The sequence below is a fragment of the Xenopus laevis genome, chromosome 1S (genome assembly GCF_017654675.1).
Source record: "Xenopus laevis strain J_2021 chromosome 1S, Xenopus_laevis_v10.1, whole genome shotgun sequence".
Taxonomy (NCBI): domain Eukaryota; kingdom Metazoa; phylum Chordata; class Amphibia; order Anura; family Pipidae; genus Xenopus; species Xenopus laevis.
In genome coordinates, this window is record NC_054372.1 from 73,621,076 (window position 1) to 73,646,164 (window position 25,089).

General features: G+C 36.3%; 1 protein-coding gene across 2 annotated transcripts in view; it reads right to left on the reverse strand.

Annotated features, from left to right (window-relative positions):
- LOC108704562 (ephrin type-A receptor 5-like) overlaps positions 1 to 25,089 on the reverse strand; it is a 311,050-nt gene that overhangs the window by 180,679 nt on the left and 105,282 nt on the right. For both annotated transcript variants that reach the window (XM_041579738.1, XM_041579737.1), the window contains exon 3: positions 6,252 to 6,915. In XM_041579738.1, the coding sequence (XP_041435672.1) occupies positions 6,252 to 6,915 (664 nt within the window). The remainder of the gene's footprint in view (positions 1 to 6,251; positions 6,916 to 25,089) is intronic.

Here is a 25,089-nt window from a genome sequence, read left to right on the forward strand (position 1 = left end):
TCTAGCTGGGCAGTTTTTAGAGGTCTTTCTTGTTAATGTAAAAACAATCCTGAAGTATAATTACATGATTACACAGGTTAGTAAGGCTACTCACCAGTTATTACAATGAAACTGAATATCATAAATAAGTAAAAACTGAATATTTTAAAAACAAGATGACCTATCGGTTATGAAACAACAACATTTTAAGCACCCAGAGTTTGAAAATATATAGCAACATAATTTTATTAAAAAAGGATATAAACATAACAGAAAAAATCTCCAATTGCTCTTGCTACAGTAGTTCTCAAAGGATAAATATCACAGTCTGGTTTGCTGCAGTCTTAGGCCATATGTGTGGTTATATGTATTTTACAGAAGAAATAAGAAATAGGGAAATTCATTTGGCCTTAAAACAATGGTCGGCATCTGATTCTATAATTTGCCTTATTCAAATTCTGAAAAATATCTAATTACAGTAGTTAAATAAAATGCTGTTAAAGGAATATTTTGACCAGTGATTCAGATAATAATATTATTACATAAACATTGTCAATCATTTCCTTATAGGATACAAATATTTTAAGATTTATGAGAAACCTGTCAAAAACAAAAGGGGTTCTTTGCTAAAATCTTAATTTTTCTCATTATTTTATTAAACAACTTTGACCATCCACGTTACCTTATTTAGAAATAAAATCTTATGAAAAATTTAGTGCAGGAAAAGACTCTCGATAAAATCGAGAAAAAAAATTTAAACATTTTTTTGTATTTGACTCCCGAATACCACAAATTTTTCATATTATCGTACAAAACCCAGCGCAGATCATGATATCTTCCAATTGTAAAAGGGACATATTTACAATGGACTTCTACATGACCTCAGTAGGTTTGAGATGGAGTATTTTTTATTTGGACTTTTAGCAGCCTCGGGGTTTAATAAATGGTGTTTTGCCCTTTAAAACTCTGACCAGAAAAATTCAGACTTTAGTGAATAACCCACCAAATATCCATAGAAGAAAACAAATACTATATTTTTTTCAAGTTAATTCATGCTTCTGCAAAAGTTGACAAAAATGTAGCTATTTACAACTATATTGGGTAAAATTTACCTCAATAAAATGTATTCCAAGTGAACAAAAATGGATGAATAAAAAGTAAACTGCAATAAATAGAATTAGAATGTATGTATTTAAGATTACAATACATTATCACTACAATACATTATCATACATAGCATTATGTACATAATCGCTTTTAACCAAAGATTCAGGATATCCATGATTACTGTATGCAGAATGCTGAGGCTTGTGGGACCGAAACGTTATATAACAATGCTGTGTTACCAATAAAACACTTTATTCACTTTCACAATGAGTGTGCTGATCCATTACTACTGTGTGTGTGTGTGTGTGTGTATATGTGTATATATATATATATATATATATGTGTATATATATATATATATATATATATATATGTATATATGTATATATGTATATATGTATATATGTATATGTATATATAGGCTCTAGAGGGGAGCCGAAACGTCGATCATTATGCCATAAAGAATAAAGAATCATATACAAGTCCCTGGAGTGCGCTACCAATTTTTTCGTTTCTGCATTTTCAATCCCAGGAGCAGCACCCGGGCGGATGATTAAGGAGTTAATTGGAGGAGTGCGGATCTGTTTGGTTTGTATATATATATATATATATATATATATATATATATATATATATATATATATATATATTCAAGCATACCAGTAGCCCCATTGCAAGCATTACTTGGGGGTCCTAGTTTTGTCCTTGAAATTGTATCTACACGAAGCTTTAATTCGGTTTATTTCACATGACATGTAGAAAACATATAGGAGTGATAGGAATCTTAAATGTTCCTGGAGACTAGTGGTCTATGTATGAGTCTATCACTATTTAATATTAGGTGAGACATCTTAGATATAAAGAGACTATAAATATATGTTTTTATATTAGAGAGTACAATAATAAATACAAATATAACAATATATAGTGTGGTATCTTAATAAGCAAACTTAATCATTAATTTATCTGTCCAGCTGATCTCTACCCTGGGCTTCAAGGTCCTCAACTAGTCCAGACTTTCATGTTTAATAACCCAAGCATGAACACATACATTACATGAGAATAATAGAAAACATGCATTCTGGATGGTCATTGAAGAATGTATTTTGTAACCACTGGATTATAGTTACTTGTTAACTACAGTCAATAAGCATGAATTCCTTGTATGGTGAGCACACCTGTTACTCTGCCTTTGTTCACAAAAGGCTGAAGTATCATGTGAGAATTAGTAGATACAGGCATTCGTTTATTTGACATGTTTCAGGCAAAAATATACAGTATATCTCCATTTTGCCATTATTAGAGACACATTCTGATGTGATTTTACTAACATTCTAACTATATTTCCCTATCATCATATCTTAAACACTAACATGGTTACTAACAAGGTCCATCAAAATAAATCTTGCACAGATTTCATCCACTACACTTATCCAAGAAAAACAAAACCCAACCCAGTGTATATGTCAGTTACCTTCAGTGGAGGAAAATATATTTATTTTCATTTTATTATTTAAATATCTGTTCTATGCATTAATGAAACCAATGGCTGTAGCAGCACTTTATTATATATGTAAGCAGAAAAGGGCATGCATACTGAATAAGTGTGTATTTATTTCGATCTACAAGAACATGCATGATCAAGTTTCAATTAAAACATTTTCAAGCAATCACTGTGTGGAAGTAACCTTTCTGTATTCACTTGTGCATTATAATTTGTGACTTAAACTTGAAAGCAATTGTATTAAAAATTGCAAACAACAGCATGTTTCTTCGTTGAATAAGTGCTAAGTGTTGTGCAGAATGTCTTGTTAAATTTGAATTAGGGATGTGCGAATGTCTATGAAACCCTTTTGTCACAAAACTACATACATACTTGCTGACCTAAGGAAAATATGAAATGAAGCTGTGTTTGCAATACAATTAAGATTTTATATGGTTTAAGTTGTTCCGAATGTTGCTGAAGATACAAATGACATTGGTATAAAAAAACAAAGGTTGAAAAGGGAAATAACGCAAACTTAACTTTGTAGCTAGCTATCCACAGCATGTACATAAGGCAGGTTTAATGAATGGATCTGGCACACACAGCTGCATGGCATTTCCTTTTGAAATGCATTGTGTGCACCAGAATGTATAGGTTATCAACAGTATTTCTTGTTTACAGCATTTACACATATTTCTAAATAAATTAAAGTACTTTACAGTACTATATATATATATATATATATATACATACATACATACATACATACATATATAGTGGTGTGAAAAACTATTTGCCCCCTTCCTGATTTCTTATTCTTTTGCATGTTTGCACATTTAACTATTAGTCAAAGATAACACAAGTAAACACAAAATGCAGTTTTTAAATGAGGGTTTTTATTATTTAGGGAGAAAAGAAATCCAAACCTGTGTGAAAAAGTAATTGCCCCCTGAACCTAATAACTGGTTGGGCCACCCTTAGCAGCAATAACTGCAATCAAGCGTTTGCGATAACTTGCAACGAGTGTTTTACAGCGCTCTGGAGGAATTTTGGCCCACTCATCTTTGCAGAATTGTTGTAATTCCGCTTTATTTGAGGGTTTTCTAGCATGAACCGCCTTTTTAAGGTCATGCCACAACATCTCAATAGGATTCAGGTCAGGACTTTGACTAGGCCACTCCAAAGTCTTCATTTTGTTTTTCTTCAGCCATTCAGAGGTGGATTTGCTGGTGTGTTTTGGGTCATTGTCCTGCTGCAGCACCCAAGATCGCTTCAGCTTGAGTTGACGAACAGATGGCCGGACATTCTCCTTCAGGATTTTTTGGTAGACAGTAGAATTCATGGTTCCATCTATCACAGCAAGTCTTCCAGGTCCTGAAGCAGCAAAACAACCCCAGACCATCACACTACCACCACCATATTTTACTGTTGGTATGATGTTCTTTTTCTGAAATGCTGTGTTACTTTTACGCCAGATGTAATGGGACGCGCACCTTCCAAAAAGTTCAACTTTTGTCTCGTCGGTCCACAAGGTATTTTCCCAAAAGTCTTGGCAATCATTGAGATGTTTTTTAGCAAAATTGAAACGAGCCTTAATGTTCTTTTTGCTTAAAAGTGGTTTGCGCCTTGGAAATCTGCCATGCAGGCCGTTTTTGCCCAGTCTCTTTCTTATGGTGGAGTCGTAGACACTGACCTTCATTGAGGCAAGTGAGGCCTGCAGTTCTTTAGATGTTGTCCTGGGGTCTTTTGTGGCCTCTCAGATGAGTTGTCTCTGCGCTCTTGGGGTAATTTTGGTCGGCCGGCCGGCCGGCCACTCCTGGGAAGGTTCACTGTTCCATGTTGCCATTTGTGGATAATGGCTCTCACTGTGGTTCGCTGGAGTCCCAAAGCTTTAGAAATGGCTTTATAACCTTTGAAATTGAACTCAGGTGTGATAAACCACAGTTAAGTTATTTTTTAACAAGGGGGGCAATCACTTTTTCACACAGGCCCATGTAGATTTGGAGTTTTTTTTCTCCCTTAATAACGTAAACCTTCATTTAAAAACTGCATTTTGTGTTCAATTATGTTATCTTTGACTAATAGTTAACGGTTTTTGATGAGCAGAAACATTTAAGTGTGACAAACATGCAAAAGAATAAGAAATCAGGAAGGGGGCAAATAGTTTTTCACACCACTGTATGGGTTGAAACATGAGATAGCTGAGGTATGAAGATGTGATTTTTTTATATTTGAGAATAAACAGAGGGTTAAGAGCAGGTTTCTAAACAATCATCCAAAAGAGTTTTATCTAGAGTTTTATCTTATCCTTAAAATATGCAAATGTTTTTTTCAATACCGAATGTGTGGCTGCCTTTATGTGAGTGTGTGTCTTTGTTTGTTTAAAAATTATGTTCTGCTGTAATTAGCACAGCAGATGATAAGGGCATTAGCAGGAGTATTTTGCCCAATACCCAATAGATTGACTCAATATATTATAGGAAAAAGGTACAGTGCATAATAATTAATATACTGTAGCTTATAAATCAACTGATGAACCTTATATAGTGATCAAACGCATCATCTAAAATTGTGCCTGGAAAATTCAAATAAATAAAAATACCATAATAAATAAATATACCAAAAATAATAATTTTACCATTATAGTCACAAAACATTGTCTAACAATAAATTATATATACAGATATGAGACCTGTTATCCAGAATGCTTGGTACCTGGGGTTTTCCAGATAATAGATCTTTCTGTAATTTGGATCTTCAACCTTTAAGGCTACTAGAAAATCATGCAAAAATTAAATAAACCCAACTGGCCAGTTTTGCTTCCAATATCTTAGTTTGGATAATGTAGAAGGTGTTGTTTTATTATTGCAGAGAAAAAGGGATTGATATTTAAAAATTTGGATAAACTGGCGTCAATGGGAGATGGCTTTTTCGTAATTTGGAGCTTTCAGGATAATGGGTTTCCGGATAACAGATCATACATATATATATATATATATATATATATATATATATATATACATATATATATATATATATATATATATATATATATATATATATATAAATATATATATATATATATATATATATATATATATATATATACCTTAAAGCCTTTAGAGTGCTCCCAACACACACACACACACACACACACACACTAAAAGTCGCAAAGAGCAAAACAATTTGCACAAATAAGAATAAAAATTTACATTCACATGTAATATCTTCCTTAAAATCTTATTAGATTGCGAATTTTAATTGAGCATTGCGAATTTTAATTGCGGATTGCTCACTTCTAAGAAGAGCTTGAAGGTGTCGTAATCTTTTGGAGTAAACATAGCTTTTTCATTAAGAAGTTTTATTACATTCACTGCACACTGGTGCAAGCCTTCTTCCCCTGTTGGAAGTGGTCGCTAAATAGTTTCCGGGTTCGCAAAAGCTATATTAAATTCGCACAAAAGAATACCTTTTCGTATTGCGAATATTTTTTCCGTTACCGACTTTTATTACATTCCTCCAATAGAGTCTTATTAAGATAACTTTTTCACATGTACTTGTTAATTTTTTATTTACACCAATGCATATATAATGTTGATCAAACCTCTTTAAAAAAGGCAAGCACAAGAAATAATAGCTGCTTTACTTTGTATTTATGTTCATTGCGGGAACAACTTACCTTGGCATGTATTGTTTTTCTCTTCATACCCTTCTTGGCACATGCATTTTCCAATTGGGACAAGCCATTCACCTTCTGCACTGCAATGCATTTTGGGAGCTTCTTCTGTCACAGAATGGTTGACACACAATCCTGATATTTCCAAAAGCTGGGAGGAGTCTGCACCAGTTACTGTGTCAGGAAAGACAGCTAAATTGCGAACCACTGATTGGCACTTTTTATAATAGACTCGCACAGAAACCAGGGCAATACAGGCTCCTAAATCTTGAAAAGCAAGGTAAAAGCCTTTTTTGGTCAGAGGTCCAACATCTCTTATCTCCGTATTTAGCTTCATGACTCTATCACCCAAGTCTAATTCTGTAAAACTCTCATCAGCTGCAATAGTGTCAATTTTGATATACTGGTTTTCCCGAATATTCCTTCCATCCTCTTCATTTGATTCAAAATAATATACATTGAATGTTTCTTTGCATGTCCCAAGTCCCCCTGGAAGACTATTACAATCTCGAAGAGTAAATTTAAGTTCTATGAATATCCGTGAGGCTCCTTCATTGGAGATCCAGTTTGTCAGTAACCAGTTGTTCTGATTCTGTTCCATCACTTTACACACTTGGTATGTATGTATTGGAGCATAGTTCTCATCTACCTCTCCAATTTCTTCCCACTGTTTAGACACAATACAATATACATTAAAATTAATCACATTAATTAATAAAGTAATAATTGCTAAAAAAAACCAAAAAACTGTCATCTTAAAAAATATTTTGTCCAAGGAATGGGCCAAGACATGAAGATTAGGATTCACAAAAATCAAGATAGGCACAGCAGTGCAATAGTTTAATGTTCATGAAAAAAGCAATACAACCATTTGTGAATAAATATGCATGAACTTTATAAATAACCCTCATTTTATCTTCGTTGGGATCAAGTACAAGGTACTTTTTTATTGCTACTGAGAAAAATAGGAAAAGGAAATAATTTTGAAAAATGTGAATTATTTATTTAAAATGGGGTCTATGGGAGAAAGCCTTACTGTAATTTGGAGCTTTCTGGATAATGGATTACCAAATAACAGATCCCATACCTACAATTTACAACCTTTATTATGTAAATTGTATTATGCATAATATATAGATGAAACCCCAAAATAACAATGTAAAATGAGGGTAAACCTAAAATCGGGGATGTAAAATGGGGGTTCTACTGTATATACAGTCATTTAAAAAAGTTTGGGAATTCCTCTCAGCCTACATAATAATTTACTCCACTTTCAACAAAAAAGATAACAGTGGTATGTCTTTCATTTCCCAGGAACATCTGAGTACTGGGATATTTTCTGAACAAAGATTTTTTAGTGAAGCAGTATTGTTGTATGAAATTAAATCAAATGTGAAAATGAAAAACCGGCTTTGCAAAAATGTCGGTACCCTTGTAATTTTGCTAAATTGAATGCATGTAACTGCACAATATGGATTACTGGCAACACCAACTTGGTTGGGTTAGCTTGTTAAAGGAACAGTTCAGTGTGAAAATAAAAACTGGGTAAATAGATAGGCTGTGCAAAATAAAAAATGTTTCTAATATAGTTAGTTAGCCAAAAATGTAATATATAAAGGCTGGAGTGACTGGATGTCTAATAAAACAGCCAGAATCCAACTTCCTGCTTTTCAGCTCTATAACTCTGAGCTAGTCAGCGACTTGAAGGGGGGCCACATGGTACATTTCGGTTCAGCGAGTTTGCAATTGATCCTCAGCATTCAGCTCAGATTCAAAAGCAACAGAAATGACCCATGTGGCCCCCCCTCAAGTCTCTTATTTGTTACTGCCTGGTAGCCAGGGTAACCAGTCAGTGTAAACCAAGAGAGCTGAAAAGCAGGAAGTAGTGTTCAGACTGACATGTTATACATTAAATCACTCCAGCCTTTATACATTATATTTTTGGCTAACTAACTATATTAGAAACATTTTTTATTTTGCACAGCCTATCTATTTACCCAGTTTTTATTTTTACACTGTACAATTCCTTTAAGCCTTGAACTTCATAGGCAGGTGTGTCCAATCATGAGAAAAGGTATTTGAGGTGGCCAATTGCAGATTGTACTTCTGTTTGACTCTCCTCTGAAGAATGACAGGCAGGGATCGGCGCCATACAAGTCTATGGACGTCAATTCTGCTGTGAAACAAGGTGAAAAAATTTGCCCATCCCTAATGACAGCATGGGATCCTCAAACCAACTCTCAAAGATCTGAAAACAAAGATTGTTCAGTATCATGATTTAGAGGACAGCTACACTGTCAGTTTCAACTGTAATCAGGAAATGGAAGGCCACAGGCACACTTGCTGTAAAACCCAGGTCTGGCAAGCCAAGAAAAATACATGAGCGGCATATGCGGAGGATTGTGAGAATGGTTACAGACAACCCAAAGATCACTCCCAAAGACCTGTAAGAACTTCTTGCTACAGATGGTGTATCTGTACATTGTTCTACAATTCAGCACAACTTGCACAAAGACTATCTGTATGGCAAGGTGATTAAGAAGAATCCCTTTCTACATTCACACCACAGACAGAGTCACTTGTATGCAAAAGATCATTTAGACAAGCCACAGTCATTTTGGAACTAAGTGCTTTGGACTGGTGAGACATAAATTGAGTTATTTGGTCCTAAGAAAAAGCACTTTGCATGGCGGAAGAAGAACACCCTATTCCAAGAAAAACACCTGCTACCTACTGTCAAATTTAATGGAGGTTCCATCATGCTGTGAGGCTGTGTGGCTAGTTCAGGGACTGGGGCCCTTGCTAAAGTCATATGGGGTGCCGTTTATCACAAATATATTCTTTATACAAAACTATCCCTAATACACAGAATTAACTTCTCTCATGGTATATAAGTATTTGTGACCATACACAGATAAAAAAAATATACAACAGACTTATTACTATTAAAGAATGAGAACAAAATCTGGTTAGTGCACAAAAGGATGTCATTATATTAAGAATTCCATTCTATACATTTTAATAAGCAATCTGTCTCACAAATGTATAACCTTTATGTAACGGATGCACTTATGTGCAAAGTTACTTAGAGAATGAATTATGTTAAAAAAAACTTGAACATAATATATAATAGTGTAACTAACTATTGCATGTCAAGCTAGATTTGAATGACAAAATAGATATTTGTGACAGAAAGTGAGATTTTATTGTATAGGATTCATGCTTCCCACAAAATGAAAGCTCAGAAAGAAAAGTATGCAAACATAAATATGACCATTTTAGGTGATATGGTTATTCTTATTGTAGTTACCTGCTTGTGTGGCCATTTTGGTTAAGGGCATTCCTGCTGTTTTTCCATTGTCTTATTATTCTTTCCTGTTTCTGTTTCCCTCTACCTGTCTAAGCTGAGAGGAATAATGGGGCAGGCCACAGCTACCTGCCATGTTGTAATAAATGTACCAGAAGTTACTGTGCTTGTCTGGCTGCTTTGCCTGAACTAACATAGCAGAATCATTTAATCCACTACCACCCAGTTTATTACACATCATCTTGGAGCCTAACCCATCACTACAATAGGTCTAATAGCTCTTCAATGATGTCTGACAAACTCTTAGAGTCAGTAATAAGCTTTGTATATGATTGTTAGACTACTTTTTTGTTTTTGCCGCCGTCAATGTTTTTCAACGCCGACAGTTCCGATGCCGGCACCAATATAGATGCCAGCGACGATAAACGGATGCCCATAGAGTTTAATGGCCACCGGCGTCAACTTTGACCCATTTTGACACCGGCTTAATAATCAGCTACAATTTAATAATCAGCTACAGATGAACCACATTTTCTGCTTGCTTTCAGACGATCCCTAAAATTAGCTTCACAACTGTTGCCCAGTGCCCACTGACCATACACAGTATCATAAAGCTCAAAATATGTCCTAATATGATGCAAAATGTCTCACCATGTCAGTAATTTTGAAGGCACAAATCTTTCCTGTTACGATACTGCAAATCCTCTCTACTGTTGCTGTAAGTTCAATATATATAATCTAGCATTTCTAGCCATCCTAAATTTTAGGCTCATGTACATTTTTCTATTCTGACAGTATCCTTTTATTTTTTTTTATTATATGGCCCTTATTGGTCACAGTAATAGCAAGTTGAGCAGCCATTGGCAAATGTAGTACCGTCAATAGAGTAGGTATGATTCAGTCTCCAATTTCTTCACTTTATTGCTGTAAGATTCAGTAGGTGTCTGTGTTACACCCCATGTGCATAATTCAAGAAAAATATTGAATTAATACAGCTCCAGACAGTAATTTTCAACTGCAATTTGTTTTATTCAGCAGTGTAGGCACACTACATGTTTCGGGCAGAGCCCTTTATCAAGTGTAAGCACATACAAAGCATTGTGGGATTAACTACCTTCCTGAGACCAGACCAACCACCTCCCCCTCTTAAAGTGACAGTGTGGAAAATACAGTGTTTCTCAAAATTCTGAAAAAATCAGTTAATTTCACTGGGAATCTTAAAGATTCATTAGTTCATAGTGTCCAAATGTCCAAAGACAAGGAGACTGCCTTTTTCAGCCTGTCCTTGTATGGAAAAACAAAAATAACAAAAATGACAAAAAAGACAAAAAAATGGAGATTCAAACCTTGACAATAGGTACTGCTATTATATTAGCCTACCTAGGGATGTACAAAGTATGTAGTAAGTAGTACTATGTCTGCTTAAACTGCCAGCAAAAGTAGTACTGTATATACTTGAGTATAAGCCGAGTTTTTCAGCATCCAAAATGTGCTGAAAAAGTCTACCTCAGCTTATACTCGAGTCAGTGGGCAGTAGCTGAGATTGCAGTCTCTTTTAATCATTCCTATACCAACAGTTCGCTTGGGGAGAGACTGCAATATCACACAGCGCCCTCTGTTGGTTATATGAAAGAATAAGAGTGTGCCCTCTGTTGGTTATATGAAAGAATAACAGTGCGCCATCTGTTGGTTATATGAAAGATTAACAGTGACTGCAATATCACACAGCACCCTCTGTTGGTTATATGAAGGATTAACAGTGATGGCAATATCACACAGCGCTCTCTGTTGGTTATACGAAAGATTAACAGTGATGGCAATATCACACAGCACCCTCTGCACATGGTAGTGGGACAATGCACACAGTAATCCGTTTGGCAATTCTCTGTCACCATCAACTTTGCAAAGAAGTCTGGTTGATCGATGGGGGGGTCACTTTGGCGGACTGCGCGCTGCTGGGAGACAGGGCTGTAGTTGTGTCTAGGCTTATACTAGAGTCAATAAGTTTTCCCAGTTTTCGTAGGTAAAATTAGGTACCTCGGCTTATACTCGGGTCGCGTATACTCGAGTATATACAATAATTGTAAAAACAGCCTCAAAACAGAACCAGTGGACTAACTGTTTAGAAAATTGTCTTGATCAGGCTCAGCTGCATGCTAAATGTTATCATATTTTTGCCAATTGGAATGTTCTTTATAAAAGAGAAATGAGTACAAATTCAGTGTTTTTTTATGTCTCTATTTATAGAAAAGCCCCATAAACTTTAATTACTCAATCCTTTACATTTAAAACACAAGAACAGCAAAGCTTACTGTTTTGTATTTCTTTAATGTACTTGAAAACAAATAAAGCATTACCTTAAAAAAAAACACAAAAATGGCATGGCAAAATAGATTTTCATAAAACAAAATAAACTAGATGATGTTCTTTTCATAAATTCTGCAGTCTGGTGTTTTACTTTTTCAGGTTCTGTTATACTAAGAAAACTTAAGGACTATGCCATATAGGTAAAAGGGAATTTATTATAGTATGTTTCTATGTAAAGTCTCAAAACCATATCCATATTTCAGGGATCATTATTAAAAGCCTCTATAGACTATTAAAATATTAATCTGTGATTAAATTATGCTTTCCTATGCTTTGGCTTACTAACTACAACGGAGAAAGAAAGGGACAAAGGGAAAAGGAAAGTAACCAGCTAATCCAATACAAATTCTGAGATAAACCTCCATTAAAATGAACACAGCCACTGGAGAAAACAGAGAATATAATGTGCTAAATGGTAATAATGGTAAAATACAAAAGCTGCTTATCTACCAAAACCCACTAGGGAAGGAGAGTACAATCATATCTTGGCACATGCCTAGTGCTCTGCTTTCTTATCCTATCACTGTCATTTGTATCAGAAAGTGTACAGCAACCCTTATTTCTTTTCTGATTAACAGAACTTGATTTGGCATACCCAAAAGGTACTAATTGCCCATCTCCCTCAAGGAAAACATGCAAATAATGCTAGTCTCCAGGTGCCCAAAATACATAAATACATTTGAAGCATAATAAAAGACACAAAAATATGTAATTTCACAAAAATATATGAAATATGTTTCAATGTAATGCTTATTACATCACAGATCATTTTGAACATTACACATTTTTGAGACCTGATTTAAGGTGATATAATTTTTGACAAAAGATTTGAAAATCTTTGAAGATTTTTTCAGTGAGGCATTTTATTACATATTTGCTGTTTATAACAACTGTTAAGGGGCAGATTTATCAAGGGTCGAATTGAAAATTCGAATTTAAAGCTATTTTTTGTGTTCTTCGACTAGGGAATAGTCCAAAATTCAAATATTGAAATTTATCATGTACTGTCTCTTTAAAAATTCGACCGTTTATTCACCATCTAAAACTGCCGAATTGCTGTTTTAGCCTATGGGGGACCTCCTACAACCAACAGGTATTTGGAGTCAATTGGTGGACTTTGAAAAATCGAATTTTATTTTATACAATGTTACTTCAATTCATACAATTCGAATGAAAACTGCCTATTCACCCAAAAAAACTTAGATCTTTCTAATACATTTCGGTTGGTCTTTTATTTTTATTGAATTTCAAAGTTTTTTTTATTCGCAATTCAACCCTTCATAAATCTGCCCCTAATTGTCGAATTGAAAATACTAATTCAAAATTTATTTATTTTTTTATCGTCAAAACTGTCAAATTTGGCTAGGGAATTATCAAAACTTGATTCAAGTTTTTTTTTTAAAAAAAAAAAAATTTTAATCCGATTTTTGAGATTTATCATATTCATACTCTGGCCCTATAAGAATTCAAATTCGACTATTAACCACCTAAAACCTGCCAAATTACTGTTTAAGTCAATGGGAAAGGTCCAGGGATCAATTTGTAGTAATGTAATGTCTGCAGCCTTCCTGACATTGAAGTTTTTTCTCAGAGAAAAAGCTCCCTATATTCATACAATTTAATGCCAGTTGACCAGTTACCAATTCTGCCTCCATTTTGACCCCATCATTATACTGTATATTATACTGTATTTATACAAACCTCCCAACATTTTGTAAATAAAAAAAGGCGCAAAAAAGTTGGTGCGTGCAGCTCTCAATTTTTTTGGCCATGCCCATTTTTTGGCCACACCCCCTAATTACCATGTTCATTTTACAAAATTTGGAAGTTTGAACATATTTCAGTGTTTTTTTCCCGTTATTACAGTTTTGCTAATAAAGGTGAATTGCCCTTTAAGCTGTGAGTAACTTTTCCCAAGGGACCTGTTATTTTATTGTCATGGTCGGCACCCAATACCAGAACAAATGCCAAGCACCCTTGGCTCATGCTTCAGCTGTAGTGTGACCGCCTTTGCCCTCGGGAGGAGCCCTCAGCTACTTGGATGCCACCAGGACTTAAACGAGAGGTGCAAGGCTAGAAGTTCTGGATAGGCAGAGGGGCACGACTAGTCTTTGGGCAGAAAATCGTAGTACAAGGCATTAGGCAATAGAGTAGTCAGATCAGGCCGGGTCGGGACAGGCAGAGAATAAACGTAGTCAGGCAGGCAAGGGTCAAACCAGGAAGTCAATCAGAAGGGTTAAGCAGAAGAGGTAGTCGGTATTTAGACAGGGGTCAGGATCCAGAAGTCAGAATAGTCAAAAGCCAGGCAGGGGTCACAACAGGAATCAAAACAGGTTCAAAACAGGTTAGAAAGCACCAGGAACAAACTCCTATCACGGGCAGCGTGTAAAAAGAAAATGTATCTTTAAATACCTTTTAAATTTCACGCCATTGCGCGCTGATGTCATCACGCCAGCGCCTTTAAATCACAAGGAGGTGCGCCGTGCGCAGCCTAAGGAACCGGCGCCAGCGGCGCTGAAGATTGACGCGGCTGGCGTCACCGTCCCCCCACTAGACTACCAGGGTGAGTAGTTTTTATCACACTTATATTGTTAAAATTACTTATTTGCTTATCTAGAAATTGTTACAAACATATCTTATCTTCTGCTGTGGCTGTTCTGGGCTCTGTTCTGGGTCAAAAGCCAATTAAGTTAGAAACATTGTTTCTTTTTCTGGCTGTTCAGTGCAGAGAAAAACTGGACTTTCCAGTACAAGAGAGACTGCGGGTTGAGCTGTCAAAAGAGGACTGTCCCTCTAAAAATGGGACAGTTGGGAGGTATGTTTATACTGTATATAAAGCCAACAGAGATTATATATCATTCATATTAAAGCAGTATACTACAGTGACCCAGATTTCACATGGTGAGCAGACCACATGCAAAGTAGCCAACCAGCACAGATTTTGACTGAGATTGATTTAGTTACTTTTTACTGTATTCAAAGTTAAAAATGCAAAACAAAGCTTTGAAAAAAAAACTTTGAAAAACCAAATACAGTTTAATAAAAGACTAGTGGGGAAATGTAATAAAGTCAGTGCAAAAATCGCATGAAGTTTACATCTTGAAATTTAATTTTCTGCCTTAATTGTGCAAAAAAGATAATTTTAATTATTTGTGTGCAGGTGAAACTAAAAACTAAACTAAAAAATGACTAAAAAAAAACAAGAAAAGGGGTTGCTAAATAATATTTCTGACTGCACATATTTTTCTATTAATGCTTTGTGTTTTAGATGGGGTCAGTGACCCCTATTTGAAAGCTGGAAGGAGTCAGAAGAAGAAGGCAAAGAATTAAAAAAATATACAAAATAAAAAATGAAGGCCAATAGAAAAGTTGCCTAGAATTGGCCATTCCATTACGTCCTACAGGCAGCACATAAGGGGTTAATATTCCATGTCTCCTGGTAGGACATGTAGTAAATAGTTAACACAGCCTTTAAAACCCACACAAAGCCCCTCCCACTCATGTTTTTTTCCGGTCCTACCTGGGATAGGTAGCGAAGAGGATCAAGAACCAGGTCCTGAGGGACTTGCAGGCCGATCTGAAGCTACCTGAGGGTGAGCGGAGGGGGTTTTAATCCCTTGGCAAAAGATGCGGTCCAAATGTATAGCTTTAGTAGACAGCTAAGGGACAGGCATGTTACACAGGATGCTGAGGATGCATATCCCGATTAATCACAGCAGCAGGAAATTCCTCAGGGTAGCAGTGAAGATCAGAGGCAAGTTAAGACATCTGCAGTTCAGAGCTCTGCCATTTGGGATAACCTCTGCGCCAAGGGTTTTTACCAAAATAATTGTGGTCCTAGCAGCAACTCTCAGAAAAAGAGGAATATATATTGTTCCTTATTTAGACGACTGGTTTCTATAGGCGTCAAGTCTGGAAGAAATAAAAGACCATCTGGAACAGACTGTATTTTCTAGAAAAACATGGATGTATTATAAACCAAAAAAAATCAAACCTTCAACCCTCCACTTGTGTAAAATTTCTGGGTTTAGTCATAGACTCAGTCAGACAAAAATAAAGTCTTCCACAGGAAAATATATAAAAGATGATTCTAGAAATTCAAGGATTACTTCAGACCAAAGTAATTTCGATTCGTCAGGCAATGAGAGTCCTTGGATACATGACAGCAGCAATAGAGGCAGTTCCGTGGGCAAAAGCACGAATGAGATATTTTCAAAACAAAATACTGATGGCATGGAATCGGAAGAATTCAGGCTTGGACAGAATGATGAAGGTGTCAGTCAGTCTAAAGAAGTCATTGAGTTGGTGGACAAAGGTTGGCAACCTCAACAAAGGCTTATCTTTTCATCTCCCTCCTCCAGTGGTGCCATACAAGTTCAGCCGACAGACAATCATGCTAGTGGTCCCTGAATCAGGAGACATTCTGTCAAATAGTGAAGTGATGGGATCATCAGATAGATCTGATGGCAAACAGACAGAATACCAAATGCAAGAAGTTCTGTTCAATTTACAGACAAGACAGACCGACACATTTGGATGCGTTCTCAATAAATTGGGATCACCGGTTAGCATACATATTCCCTACAGTTCCAATGATACAGAGGGAATTAAAGAAAGTGAAAAGGGACCAAGCAAAGGTAATAGCCATATTACCAGGGGTGGCCCAGGAGAGCTTGGTTTCTGGAACTATTGTATCTCTCGAAGGGGAACTATTGGATACTACCATTGAAGCCAGATCTGATTCCACAGAAGGGGATATATTTCCCAGATCTCAGCAAACTCAAATTAACGGCTTGGGTACTGAACACACAACATTGCTAGAGCAAGGGCTGTCTCAAGCGGTGGTGGAGATAATGTTGTTAACCAGGAAGAAATCTACATCAAGTACCTATGAGAGAATATGGAAAAGGTACAATACCTGCTGTGTTCAAAAATAACTAGACGACAATACCTCAAATACTTCAGTTTTTACAAGAAGGGTTTGACAAAGTTCTGCAGCCCAGTTAGCTGAAGGTTCAAGTCTCTGCTTTGTCAGTGTATTTAAGGCTAAGACTTTTAGCAAATACCTTGATAAAATGAGGTTTTTGAAAGCAGTGTCTCGGTTGAGACCTTGCGCAAAATCATACATTCCTCCCTGGGACCTAAATCTTGTATTGAATACATTGTGTGAAATACCGTTTGAACCACTGGATCAAGTGGAGAAGAAAATGTTGACTCTTAAAGTGGTGTTTTTGACAGCAATAACTTCAGCCAGAAGAGTTGGTGAGATACAAGCTTTGGGAGCAACAGAACCATATATAAGATTTTGCCAAGATAAAGTATGTCTGAGGACTGAGGACCGTATTTTGTACCTAAAGTGCCTACATCTTGGTGTATTAATGCTGAGATCTCCCTACATTTTTTGCGGAACCCAAAAATGAGACAGAAGAAAATTTACACAGGCCAGACTTAAAAAGATGCCTATTAGTCTACTAGGACAAGACAAAATTTTTCAGAAAATCTGACCATCCATCTGACCAAATCAGGGAAGCTAGTTAATTCCATCTACGTGCTGTCTGTAGGACATAATGGAATGGGAAAATTGGTATACTTACCATCGAAATTTTCCATTCCATTAGTCCGTAAGGCAGCACAAATATACCCTTCACAAATAAATACAGTATATATGAGCATTGAGAGTGCGTGTGTTTATTATAAGCAGGGAGCTAGGAAACTAACATGAGTGGGAGGGGCTTTGTGTGGGTTTTAAAGGCTGTGTTAACTATTTACTACCTGTCCTGCCAGGAGACATGGGATATTAACCCTCTATGTGCTGCCTTACGGACTAATGGAAGAGAAAATTTCTATGGTAAGTATACCAATTTTCTCATTCTATAACATACTAAAAGTTTACTCAAAGGTAAACAACCCCTTTAAGAAAAAAAAGCAGCAATATTTTGAGTGTCAAGTTTTTGGCAGAAAAAAAAAAACACACAAGCGAGAATCACATTTTTTCATTCATTTTTAACATGGCTAAAAATCTTGTGTTAATAAATTGGGAAAAAAATAAAGTTGCTTGAGACAATACCCATTGACTTCTATAGAAAAATTCTATAGAAAATCAGAAGTTATTACCAAGTTTTTTTCTTTAATAAATCCAGACTACTTGTGGATTCAGAAAACATGTGTGTATATTTTCTGCATTTTTTCACAAATCCTAAAAACCCAATCAGCTTTATTTCTGATAAATCTTTCCCTAAAGGGAAACTGAATAAAAGTTATAGTACAATTTTGCATTCACATTTAACAATGTAAAAATTTTTCATTAGACATTTAGGGACAGATTTACATAGGTAATTAACCCTCGATATTTGGCTACCAAATGTAAATGCTTCGACTTCGAATATCGAAGTCGAAGGATTTACCAATATTCCTACGATCAAACGATCAAAGGAATAATGGATTTTAATCCATCGATCGAAGAAAATTGTTAGGATGCCTATGGGGACCTTCCCCATAGGCTAATATTGGCCTCGGTAGGTTTTAGGTGGCGAACTAGGGGGTTGAAGAATTTTTTAAAGAGACAGTACTTTGACTATCAAATGGTTGAGTAGTCGAACGATTTTTAGTTCGAATCGTTCGATTCAAAGTCGTAGTAGTAGTAGTCGAAGGTCGAAGCAGCCAATTCGATGGTCGAAGTAGCCATATTCTACCATTCGAAATTCAAGGTATTTTTTCTTCTATTACTTCACTCGAGCTAAGTGCAAGTTTTAGTTGCACATAGCACACTTTTAAGAAAGTGGCAAACTTTTCACTAAAAAGATCTTTTATATACACTGTAAACTGTGCACTGGTGAAAACATTTCTCTATTTATAACTTTTATTACATTTCCCCATTAGAGGCATATTTATTAAAAGAAAACCAATTTTTTTTAATCGTGAAGTTTTTTCCATTTTAGAAAAAGTCAAAAATCTCAAACGTGAGCTTTTTTTAAATGTAAGTAATAATTCAAGTGTAACAGCATGGATGCTGTTTTTTTCTGTATGCTAATTTTTCTTTAGAAACCAAACAGAACACAAGTACAATTTGACCGTCTATATTGTTCTGTGTGTGTTCAGTCATTTGTGAAAGAATCATCCTGAATACAATTACATTTTAGGAAAACCATTGTTTTTAAGCTGACATGGAGACAAACTCCTGGTGCAGAATATCTAAATACAAAAGTGTTCAATATCAAGTGCTCAAACCCATCCACTGTGTCAGTATGGTAACCCCACTAATAAAGGTAATAAGAAACCTCTTTGGTTTGGTATAGGCCAAACACAGTTAATTCAATCTTCACAACCTTGGATAAACCAAAGATAGGAACGCCATAAGGTGAAGTATAGCTTTTTTATTATTAGTAATAGAGCCCCCAACCGGGAATACTAACAAGATTTCAAATTAAAACATTTAACAATTGTTCAGTCCAAATCCACAATATTAATTCTTCTACACATTTCTCGTAGTGCACCACGCTTCCTCATGAAATGTAGCATTCCCATATTTTTACCTTAAAACACAAACACAGTGCTTCCCCCATGTGGTACTTCTTCACTGAATCCCCATTGGAATCATGTGGTGCTGTGCACGTGTCATGACCTTACCACACTATAGAATGCCACACCATTTTTTCCCGAAGATTCACAGGGTGAATATATAAAAAAAATAAAGTGGTAAAGGATAAATTAAACTGCCTATTGAGTGAACCAAGGAAAATTGCTAATAATCTTGATAAAAAAGAAAGAACATTGCTAATAATCTCAATAAGAGAGAAAAAAAATACAGAAAACAAAAAAAACCTAAGCCTGTCCGGCTTTAACTAATACAAATGTGCTTTCCCTTACTAACTCAGGACAAGGGCCTTGCATCCCAATCCCTTACAAACCAAAATGCACAAACAAGTTTTCCACACTTACATGGCAGTTAGAACAAAGATCAGCAGTTCCTGCTTTCCCCAAGGTACTATCTCTTTTAAAAAAAAAAACACAGCCTCTTTCTTATGGAGTCAACCCTTGTGCAGCTGCAGCCTAATCACCATGCAGCTACCTGTCTGGGAGCCTAATTCACTTGGAGAGGCCAACTGGAATGGAGGATTCACACACTTTTGTCCATTTACTCCAGGACTTTGTAAGCCAGCTTTTACTTAAACGGAACAATAGTAAAACAAAACATTAGCCACCCTATTTAATATTGGTAGGCAAATCCCCAATGTTATAGATGCCTAAATGGGTCCTAATGGGGGACCTATTTCATTATTCTGCCTTAACCTATGCCCCTTGGTGTTCTCACAGTAAAGAGTAGATGACACTGTGCTATAGTATAAATTTCTGGGTAACCGTGTGCTCGAGGTTCTTTGCTTTAGCTTACCTGAGTGATCAGGAAGGGAATGGGTAGTGAAACCTAGGTACATTAGGTCTAGTAAGGTCACTCTAGGAGAGATAGACAGGTTATTTAGTTGAGCAGCCTAAGGCTCCAACAAGGAGAGTCAGAGGGATTAAGATCCCAGGTACTAATTGGCCAGAAGTAGGGACTAAGTGTACAGACTTAGGGATGTAAAGATTCCCCTGGGTTCCTCTTAGGGAAAAGGCTGAAAGCTGGGTGTACATTCAACTGCTGCTGTATATGTTCCTTTGTCTGCTGGGATTGAACTGTTCATTGCTGTTTGCATGTGAGTATATGTTACTCTCTGTTGCTACATGTTACTGTTGATTTCTACAAACTCCTATGTGGAAGAAGTTGTTGAATAAACTATGTTCTCTAGTTAAAGGGGACCCGTCACCCAAAAAAATTATTCAAAAACCTATTTTATCACATTAGTCAAGCAAATGAACTGTAATGACACTATATAAATTATTTGAATCTTGTTTCCTTCAGTCTGGGAATTCATAATTTTAGCAAGCAGGCAGGGGCCATTTTGTGGACAGTGTTAGTAAGGCAAGCCTTACATCATCTCAGAATCTTGTTTGTGCACTTGAATGGGGGACACAGCATCCCGATGCCCTGGCTACATAATTAAACAGTGAAGAGAATGGGGGAATGTGGGGAAAGCAGCGACAGCTAGGAAGTACTGAATGGAAAGTGAAAGTAATTGTCTGCCCCACCCCTATGTCTAAGGCCAAGAAGAGGGGCAGACAGCTATGAATGCTTTAAAAAAAAAAAGAAATGGATTGCATGTTTAATTTGAAAAGGACTTTTATTATACAGCTTTCTGTGGCTGGGTGACAGATCCACTTTAAGCATAAAGAACTACTGGCGCCCAATTATTATACTATTGCTCTTTGTTCTTCTACTACACCCTGCCTCCACACCAGGTCTGGACTGAGAATTAAAATAGGCCCTGCCATTTCAGGTACACAGAGGCCCAATCATCCCACATAGAGGCCCAAACAGCCCCCACCAGCCCACTAAATACTGACTTTCCATGACAATTTATAGCAGCCCTCTGGCATTTGCCAGAACCCACAGATTGCCAGTCCGGCCTGCTCCACACCGTTGTAAGGGCTTCACCCCTGAGAGAAAGGTTTAACCCGGAGCAAAAAATATATGTCAGGGTAAGCTCTTAGTAGAGACGGTACCACTCATTTTACTATAGCACTACACACACACACACATATATATATATATATATATATATATATATATATATATATATATACACACACACTATTTTAATATCTATAGCTATACATACACAAAGCAGAAAATTGTGAATGGGAAAAACTGTGCCAGAAACTAGTGGCAAGTCCGCGTTAAGAGCAAACATACAGTATTATTAGTTCTTCATTAAGCAACCCTTTTAAAGCCTGATTTACTATATATATTCTCAAGATGCAGGGTTTAACCGTTGATTCCACAATGATGAGTAGAATATTGCTCTAGCTACAGTACTTTTTGGAGCCGGAATTATCCAAGTTTCTTTGCATTTCTTATAGAGCTCCATAACATACAGATAGTTTTGATAAATTACTGGAATCAAAAAGGTCAGATTTTATAATCACAACAATTAAACATGTAAAGGATGTAAAGGATCATTCATCAGATTTATTTAGGTAAGTGAAGCACTGGGTGCAATTAAAAGAAAAATTAACCTAACCACAACAACCAATATTTTGAGAGTGCAGGTAAGCATAAGCATATGTACTGCATTTTAATGGGTACAATTTAGCATTCGTTACTGCTCCTATAGCTTTAACTACTTCATTTACTAATATATTTTTACAACAATAATAGTAGAAACACAAAGATTAGGTTAGTAAACTGCGAACACATAAATTCAACTTGTTCTTGAGATTGAAATGTTAGGAAATCGGTATGCATATTCAAGCCCTAAATAGTGTGTGATTGAACTGGTGTTACAACAGGAACCTATAGTTGCAAAGGTATTGAGCTTTTTTGCACCATGCTATTCATTGCACTCCATGCACGAAAGGAGGCATTCAGGGTAAATTAGTTTCAGAGACAAAAGCATAGATGACTTCAAGTAGGGTAAAACGTGTTTTGCTTGACACAATTCTCAGCCACTTTAGCACCTCACAGTCACTAGGAACAGATGGCCAATAGTTATTAAACATTCAGCTGAACAAGAAGACAATTAAAAATACCCCACTTAGTACTTGGTTATCATGTTATTAATTTCCTAAACGCCACAAAAACAATCTTTTTGAAAAGTAAACATAATCTCAAGCAACTTTGCAATATACATCAATTAAAAAATATGCAGACTTTCATGATTTTTTAAATGGTTTCTGACAGTTCCTTAAGCCTAGCTCCCTGCTCTTCTTCTGATCTTTCTGACTACTTTACTGAGCTGGCTGACTACTGTTACTTGGTATCAGCAGCCATCTGTCCTCAGCCTGCATCCTCCAAACCCCACAATTCCCTGCACACGTGATGTCAATAAGGAATGGAACATCACAGTGCAATGCATTGTGGGTATGTAGTTCCTGCATGCTGTCTGTAAGCTGTGGAGAAGGTGTTACAATTTGTAACATCAGTGTTTTTGTCCCTCCTTCCCCGCCAGTATTTCAAATGATGCAGAAAGAGAAGAACTGTTAACCAGCTGGATTGCAGCATAGAAAATGGCATTTATTCATATTTTTTGAAGAAACAGGTAAATGTGATGGGTATATTAGTGGTTTCTGTGTTATGTAGGCCTCTTTACCATGTTGTGGTATGTTGCGATGACACCTAGTAATTACCAGTTTGTAAGCAATGAAGCGCTATATTGAGTCTCTGAACATATCCAAACTGAATAACATTTCTTAACATATCCTAACTGAATAATTTCTTTTGTCTTGTAGATGTTCAAACTAGTGATGGACGAATTTTTTCGCCAGGCGTGAATTCGCAGCAAATTCCCACATTTCGCCGACGGAGAATACATTTGCAAAAATTCGCCGGCAAATGTGCACCGGCAAATGTGCGCTGGCGTCCAAAAACAGGCACCGGCAGAGTTTCACAAATTTCTCGCTGTTTCGCGTATTTCACAGGAAACGGGACAAAGGGAAACGGGACAAATTCGCCCATCACTAGTTCAAACCAAAGCAAACTTAAAAATTGGTTGCCTCCAGGTCCACTCCCGTATTTGAGAAACAATTTGTTTGCAGCTTGTTGTTCAACATGACCAAATATATATTATTGGCTTTAGCAGAATTTACCGTGCATCTGGGAAGGGCACGCATACATAAACATTGAGAGAAATGCACACCCATGTCCCACTTAAAGGAGAACTAAAGCCTAACTAAAGAAGTAGGGTAGAAATATTATACATTATGTTTGGGCTTCTATCCCTGCCCAAGGCAACCACAGCCCTTTAGCAGGGAAGATCTGTACTTCCAAATATGCCACAATAGCTCCCCATATTATTTTATGCTGATTCACTGACCAACATCACCTGACGCGTTTCGGGAGTGACTCCCTTAATCATAGGCTATGAATAAGCTTATGATTAAGGGAGTCACTCCCAAAACGCGTCAGGTGATGTTGGTCAGTGACCTGTTGGAATAAACCACCTTTTTTACCTTACCAGAGTGCCGCCTTTTCATCCTTTGAGCATCACTATTCATAATTCCAAAACCTGGTTAGAAAACTACAAATCTTCAAATCCAGTGAATTCCAGCAAATGTACCAGACTAATCCACCTTCAAGCAGCTTGCAACCATTGCTAAAGACATATCACAAAGAACATTGTTACATTTTATATGTTATTAAAAATAAATACTGTCAATCATATATTTTAGAATGTTTGTGTCACAATTTCAAATGATGCAGAAAGAGAAGAACTGTTAACCAGCTGGATTTCAGCATAAAAAATAGCATTTATTCATACTTTTTGATAAAACAGGTAACTGTGATGGGTATTTTAGGGGTGTCTGTGTTATTTTGGCCTCTTTATCAAATTTTGGTTTGAAAGTCGGAGTTCCCCTTTAATATAGCGTATAGACTATGAACATGTATTTTCTCAAGGGTATCTAAATATTGTATTTTGTGAAGGTTTTCCTGAATTTATGTGTATTGTTCTTACTGCTTTCTATAGTGTCATACAGTGAAGAAGGGGGAATAAAAGAAAATAATAGTGCATTAAAAAGTAGGGATGCACGGAATCCACTATTTTGGATGCGGCCGAACCCCCGAATCCTTTGTGAAAGAATACCGAACCAAATCTGAACCCTAATTTGTATATGGGAAGGGGAAAACATTTTTTACTTCCTTGTTTTCTGACAAAAAGTCACATGATTTCCCTCCCCGCCCCTAATATATGCAAATTAGGATTCAGATTCGGTTCAGCTGGGCAGAAGGATTCGGCCCAATCTGAATTCTGTTGAAAAATGCCGAACCGAATCTTGGATTCAGTGCATCCCTATTAAAAAGTGAAAACTCTTCCAGTTATAAGGATCCAAATCATCGAAAAGCTATTTAAATGTCAGTAAGAGCCAATAATAACACTCGGTTTTGGTTTTTAACCTCTTATTAACATGTTTCTGACCTCTGTTTTCCTGACATTTACTTATCTAACTGTATCTTTAGCAGTTCATTAGTTTTAGTTATATCACATACACAGTACAATACAAACAGCTGATAATTATTAAAAGTTGATTATAAGGAAGAATATTAGTGATTCTGAGCTGTTTCTCATGGGATGCTTC